Source organism: Portunus trituberculatus, chromosome 43 (genome assembly GCF_017591435.1).
Source record: "Portunus trituberculatus isolate SZX2019 chromosome 43, ASM1759143v1, whole genome shotgun sequence".
Taxonomy (NCBI): domain Eukaryota; kingdom Metazoa; phylum Arthropoda; class Malacostraca; order Decapoda; family Portunidae; genus Portunus; species Portunus trituberculatus.
In genome coordinates this window covers 5,044,666-5,051,670 of record NC_059297.1, presented here as the reverse complement: position 1 = coordinate 5,051,670, position 7,005 = coordinate 5,044,666, and the positions used below count along the sequence as shown (strand labels likewise).

The following is a 7,005-nucleotide window of genomic DNA, read 5'->3' as shown; positions in this document are numbered from 1 at the left end:
TCCTCCTTCATCTCCTTCTCTTTCTCCGCTCTCTTCTTGTCTTCTTTTTGTGTTGTGATGGGTCAACACACACACACACACACACACACACACACACACACACACACACACACACACACACACACACACACACACACACAAACAAAGATGAAGACACAAACCCGGTATTCTGAAACGTTTTGAGTCTGTTGGCGTCTAGATTCAGATCTCTCACCAGAGTTTATTATGATTATGAATTTATATCTTTTCTTCTCTTTCTTCCTCTATTTTCCCCATCTATTCCCTTGTAATTTCACGGACTATTAAACATTTGTCGTTGATATTGCGTCTTTTCTGCTTTATCCTCCTTCCCATCTTCCTCTCTCCCCTTTCATTTTTAACGTCTTCCACTTCCTTGTCAACATCTTTCACTTTCTAACATCTATCATCGTTTCCATCTTTCAATCTATAACTATTTTCCACCTCTCCATCATCGGCATCTTCCATCTCCACATCAACATTTTGCATTCACCTTTCTAACACCTTTTCACCTTCCCTCCAATGTTTTCACCATTCCATCAACACTCTCCACCTTTCCAGCAACATCTTTTACCAGTCCATCATTATTTCTCACCATTCATCATCGTGCATGCAATTAATTAGATGCCTATCCTCACAGCTGTTGTTTATACAATTTGTCGATGTTTGGCACTTAATTCCACACACTCCCGCCTCTCCTATACTATCCTCCCGCCACCACCCAGGTCACGCCGAGGTTCGAGGCGAGCAGCACTGTCGCCTCCAACTAAATCTTTGCCCAGTCTTTACGTGAAGTTTATGAAGGACAACAATTTTTACCTGCAGCAGCAACTCTACCACGGGCTGGCTGGTTCGTGTCTTGGCGATAACCTGAAGGCGTGGGGGCTTGGAGACTCAAAAGACGTGTGGGACCTTACACAAAACCAAATTATTAATCCTTTCAGTACCATATTCGTTCTGTCTTTTGTTTGGTGATTTTTTTACAGCTTCAAAAACTTATGTGAGGGATTGACATAGTGAAGACTGTGGCCATTAATCTTCTGACCTCCATAGACCTTTGTTAGCGTCGATAAAATGGTCTAATGGTACACAAATCTCATGGTAAAAGTTTATCCCAGTATTGAAGGGGTTAACGTTGTAGACTCCATTTGTTTGCGATTAACTTCATACGGGATATCCACCTTTTTCTACCCACGCAAAAGAACGTTTGATCAAAAAAATCTTAAAACTTATCAACGCTTCCTAATCAATATGTTTTGCGGCTGTTCATTTAGACTACTACAGAGAATGGCATTGGAATGAATAACTGGGAAGAATGTGTTTGTGAATGTAACTTTTAAGAATGAGACATTACGAGCCACGAGGAAAAGAAAGGGATATTAGAGCCGCCTTAGAAATGACTGTTTGGAGGCTACTATCACTACTGCAACTAATAATAATAATAATAATAATAATAATAATAATGATAATAATAATAATAATAATAATAATAATAATAATAATAATAATAATAATAATAATAATAATAATAATAATAATAATAATAATAATAATAATAATAATAATAATAATAATAATAATAATAATAATAATAATGATGATAATAATAATAATAATAATAGTAATAATATCAATAATAATAATAATGATAATGTTATCACCACCACCATTACTACATTGTATTTCCAACAACATACAACAAACTGTACTTTATTTTTTCTTTATCAATTTATCTACGTACTTCGTCAGCCATTTTCCCTATCTTGACTTTAGGAAAAATTATATTGTTGTTTCTTTTTCCCTCTGAGCAAGCCTCGTGACGCTGCTCCGAGGAAATAAATTAGGGGTAGTGTATAAATCAGCCACATGACGAGTAGTGCTCCTTTCTACGCTGACCATGCCACGCAGAGAGATTTTTTTATGTAAGAGGGGAAAGCTGGCCAAGGGCAACATAAAATAAAAAAAGGGCCACTTACTTGCCCTTGCAGATCCGAGAGAGTTAGCCAAAAGAAAGGGATAAACGTTTTGAAACCTTCATCTTAAATGGAGTCAAGTCATAGGATGTTGGAAATACAGAAGCAGGTAGGGAGTTCCAGTTTACCAAAGAAATATATGAATGATTGACAATATTGATTAACTTTTGCATTAGAGAATTGGACGGAATTGGGTTGCGAGGAAGAAGAAATTATTGTGCAGCGAGGTCACAGGAGGAGAGGAGGCATGCAGTTAATAAAAATCATAAGAGCAGTTAACATGAAAATAGCGGTAGAAGATAGCAAGAGAGAGGCTGAAGACAGTCAATCAGAGGAAGAGAAGTGACAAAACGAAAAGCTTTTGATTTCACCCTATCTAATAAAACTGTATGAGTGGGACGTCCCATAAATGCAAGGAGTACTCCATACATGGACGAATAAGGCCCTTGTACAGAGTTAGCAGTTGGGTGGCGGGGGAGAGAAAAAACTGGAGGAGATGACTCAGAACGCCTAACTCAGGTCAAATATGTCTGATAACATATCTCTCACCAGGTGTTATGAGGCGCAATGGTAACGCTCTCAGTTCTCAACCAAAAAGTCTAAGATTCGAATGCAAGGCAGGATACTATTTCCTGATATTTTTGTGAATTTAAGAGTACCGGAGCTCAGATTAAATACGTCTGCTAACAAGACTATCAAATTTGGTGTAATGGTAACCCACTCGGTGTAAATTCGAAAGATCATGTGTAATTTATAAATTCATGGGCAGGTTACTATATATCTGCAGACAAAAGTAACCTTAGGTGCAATAGTAGCACACTGGATTCACAACCGAGAGATCCTTGATCCATTTCCTGGGCAAGATACTATACATCTGCACAGGCAACAGGCAACAGGCAATTCCTGTGGTTGCTGCTTGATCTTACGGCAACACAACCTTAGCGAAGAAGGAAAAGCCTATAAGTTATCACTCCTGCTACTACTACTACAAGCAAGCAGGATGTTCTAAAGTGTGTGTGTGTGTGTGTGTGTGTGTGTGTGTGTGTGTGTGTGTGTGTGTGTGTGTGTGTGTGTGTGTGTGTGTGTGTGTGTGTGTGTGTGTGTGTGTGTGTGTGTGTGTGTGTGTGTGTGTGTGTGTGTGTGTGTGTGTGTGTGTGTGTGTGTGTGTGTGTGTGTGTGTGTGTGTGTGTGCGGGAGAGGGTGGAGCACGCGAACACAAGCTCGCTGATAACCAACATTTATCATGCTTCAGTCTCACACGCTTACAAATGGCCTCGACGATTCATTGGTTTTGACGGGTTGTGTTTGTGCTCACAGTCAGCAACATAATGATGCGTTGAGTAAATGAAGTCAATATTTAGTCCACAGAGATCAAGTTATCTATCAGTTATCTGATCAACTCAAAAAGATGATTGGTCGTCCAGATGCTTGTTTCCTTATTTGAACTGTTAAATAAATAACATTTTTTTTATATCATGGGAGCTTTTCACGGGAGTTTATGGGCTAAAGGGGATACTTTTTTGGGTACCTCCTATGTCAAAGCCCACCCGCTAGGAAACCCTTGCCCCGAGTGAGGAAGCCCAGCCTGCACTCGGACCGTGGACAGGATTCGAACCCGTGCGCTTGGAGACCCCTCGGACCCCAAAGCACGCATGGTTCCACTGTACCACGGTTAAATTGCTTATAATGGCTTGGTCTGTCATCTATCTAACCAATCAATCAATCAGCAAGTTAACAGACTAGAAATTCAGTTATTTAGTTTGGGATGAAAGTTACATGGTTAGTTAGCAATTAGTGGTTAGTTAGTGTGTTAGACACAGAACATTAGTCTTTTTCCTGGTAACCGTGCCTGGCTGCTGCTTACCTCCAACCAGGAAGCTAGGAATGTTCACCTCCACCGCCACCTTCCTGCAGGCACCGGGCGGCGACCTGGCCTGACCATCCGTAAGAGACACCACCACTGCTGCTTCCCACGCGGCGCCTGGGGGGTCGCCTTTCTTCTCTCGCCGCTCCTCCTCCTCTGCCTCTTCCTTTTCTCCATTCTCATGTTTTTCCTCTTCCTGCTCCAATCTTTCTTCATTTTCTCCTTTCATTTCGTCACTGTCTTCTGTATTTTCGTTATTTGCTACTCTTTCCTCACCATTTTCATTCTCCTGTACTTTTTTTGTGTCCCTCTCCTCGATTTCTCTACCATTCTCTTCTCTCTCTGCAGTATCCTCTTTTAGTTCCTCATTTTCCATATCTGCATCCATTTCTCTTCTTCCTATTTCGTTCCCACCTTCCTCAGGTTGTGGAAACGCAGCGACACCTTCATTCGTCTCAAAGCTGGACATCACCGTTGCATCCCCCCCAATGCCTGTGCTGGGAGGACGCTGTGTGTGGGAGGCTTGGGAGCGGAGGCGGGAGCGGTCACGACCAAAAACACGCTCTGCGGCAGCGACGGATGCCTCCCCCACGAACTTGGCATCGACTGTGGATCCTCGTTTCCTGTCGGCATGCGTGTGGGTGCGACGCGTGTTTCTGCGGCTGTGAGGAAGAAGATTGAGTGTAGGATCGTGGTACTCGTGGGTAAGTAAGGAAGAAGGTGTATTTGTCTTAGCTTTCTCTATTCCCTCCTCCTCCTCTTCCTCTTTCTTCTTCCTCCGCTACTCCATCTCTCGTTTCTTTATCATTCTCTGCCCTTCCTAACCTAGCTCGCATTTCCGGAGAGTTGTCACCGGAATAAACATGTAAGTCGTGGTCGGGTGCCTCTCCTTCGCTTCCAGTTTCCTGATCAGCGCCCGATTGATCGTGAACTTCTTGAATTGATAGCGACGTGGCGACCTTGGAGTGACAGTGGCGGCAGGAGGCGATGACCGAGAGCCTGAGTGGGAGAAATTAAGCACACACACTCAAGAAAGTATCGTTACATATTCAACATGATGCAAACTAACACCAAAGATGGATCCATTGATAACAGGCTATTCGTATTGGTATCCCTGCATGTATTTACTACACTATAAATAAAATTGCCTGCGCCACTAATGGGCGGAAGCTTAACAGCGCTTCCCACATATACTCTTCAAATATGCCTAAAGGCTCTATAGACCACAACATAAAGAAAAGAAAAAAACTGCACAGGCATGAATCAATTGAGAGTGACACTGGTAAATAAAGCAACAGCATTTGAGCTGCCACAGTAACGCTTCACGAAACACACCCAGAATCTTAATCAAACACTTTCATAAACTCTCCAACACTGCTGAGACTACAGGGTTATTCATTGGGAGACTCGAGGTACTGCACTGTAACCATATCTTTCTAATATGTTCACGCAGCGAAACACGAAATAATCAGTTAAATTAAACCGCGAATAACGTAAAGAAAACTACAGTTAAAGTTAACATGCAGTTTCTTATTTTTCCTTTTTCGATAAATTGATAAATCTGATTAGAAATATAAAAGAAAAGATGAATATTTGCGTCGTAGAGAGAGAGAGAGAGAGAGAGAGAGAGAGAGAGAGAGAGAGAGAGAGAGAGAGAGAGAGAGAGAGAGAGAGAGAGAGAGAGAGAGAGAGAGAGAGAGAGAGAGAGAGAGAGAGAGAGAGAGAGAGAGAGAGAGAGAGAGAGAGAGAGAGAGAGAGAGAGAGAGAGAGAGAGAGAGAGAGAGAGAGAGAGAGAGAGAGAGAGAGAGAGAGAGAGAGAGACGAAAAACTCTACGGTCCTGGCCAGCCAGCTTTTTATTTACACAGAAGCACAGAAGCATCAAATGGAAAGTGCATGGAGGCCTTACTTAGTTAAATAAATGAAAAAAAATTTTTTTAAATAAATCATTGATATTTTTCTTGCTCCCTTTTTTCAGTGAGGTACATGTATATGTATACTGTAGTGCTTCCGTCTGCGAGTAGAATGCCACACAAGAAAAGGAAAATGCATTGCTTCTGCTGAGTCGCACCGGATCACTGTGTCGTTGTTCGATGTTATTGTGACATTTTAAAGTTAAATGTTAGTTAAGAGTTTAGTTTTTTACCATTCTGAACAGTTACAGCGCCATATAAAAAGGAAAATTATTACATGTACCCCATTATTTTCAAGGCACTGCACGTCAAAACATTAAATTAAACACAAAACACACAAAATAATGCGGTATTGAGATGAGAGTATTTCAAATAGACCCTAACTAACTTCACTTCATTACTTGACTTGTATCATTTAATTTACGTATACGAGGCACACCCCCGTTTGCATGTCACGTCCTCTCACAACAGAATTATACTGATGCAGAACGATATTTTTGATGATTGCTTTACTTGCAACTAGATTTCCCTTTCCAACAGCTACCCATGCCAGCCGCGCCTCACCTGTCGTCAAATCCCTGAAGTGTGTGGCGGATTGAGCGGTCTCCGAGGAGTGAGAGAAGGCCCATCACGGCGTAGGCGGGTTTCTTCACCAGCTGCACGTGGCGGCAGGACGTAGAGTTCATCTGAAACCTACGAAAACCTGATTCTACTTCCTTTTGTTTCAATCCTTCTTAGAAAACGAGGTGATTTCTTTCTAAATTGAAGAATATGAGTATGTAGAAAAATATGGGATGTTTTCTATAATTACTATTTCTTATTTACCATCTCCTTTCTGTTTAAATAAGTATTTTTACACGCTTCTACATCTCATCTCCACTACTTCCACTAAGCTGCAATAGATGTGAATTGGAATCTGAAGGCTTATTTCTTATGATTTTAGCAAGACTTGTACAGAATTCGACATCATCAAGAGAAATAAAACAAAATAGCAAAATAAAAACATGATTGGTAATTTCTATGACCTTAAAAAAATACCCCTAAACACTCTTGAAGCATTTAAGAATACCAGTCTTAACAACACAACAGACAACTAACGAACAAGTTAAGGAAACGACAGTGATGAAAGAAAATTAAGCAAGGAAACAGACAGACAACTAAGGAAGAAGAAATGACGCGAAGGAATTGTGAAGAGAGAAAAATGGAAAGAGGTAACGGGTTTTTTTATTAATGACTAGA

The 7,005-nt window shown here is 41.0% G+C and overlaps 2 protein-coding genes across 2 annotated transcripts in view; both read right to left on the bottom strand.

The window, feature by feature from the left end:
* The window catches only part of LOC123517907 (alpha-L-iduronidase-like), a 21,988-nt gene extending 17,407 nt beyond the window's left edge, over positions 1-4,581 (bottom strand). Inside the window, exon 1 of the mRNA XM_045278364.1 lies at positions 3,856-4,581. Within this exon, the coding sequence (XP_045134299.1) occupies positions 3,856-4,324 (469 nt within the window). The 5' untranslated portion in view covers positions 4,325-4,581. The remainder of the gene's footprint in view (positions 1-3,855) is intronic.
* LOC123517906 (alpha-L-iduronidase-like) overlaps positions 4,581-7,005 on the bottom strand; it is a 27,492-nt gene continuing 25,067 nt past the window's right edge. Inside the window, exons 10-11 of the mRNA XM_045278363.1 lie at positions 6,331-6,459; positions 4,581-4,854 (exon numbers count right to left, since the gene is read on the bottom strand). Coding sequence (XP_045134298.1) covers positions 4,587-4,854; positions 6,331-6,459 — 397 coding nt within the window. The 3' untranslated portion in view covers positions 4,581-4,586. The remainder of the gene's footprint in view (positions 4,855-6,330; positions 6,460-7,005) is intronic.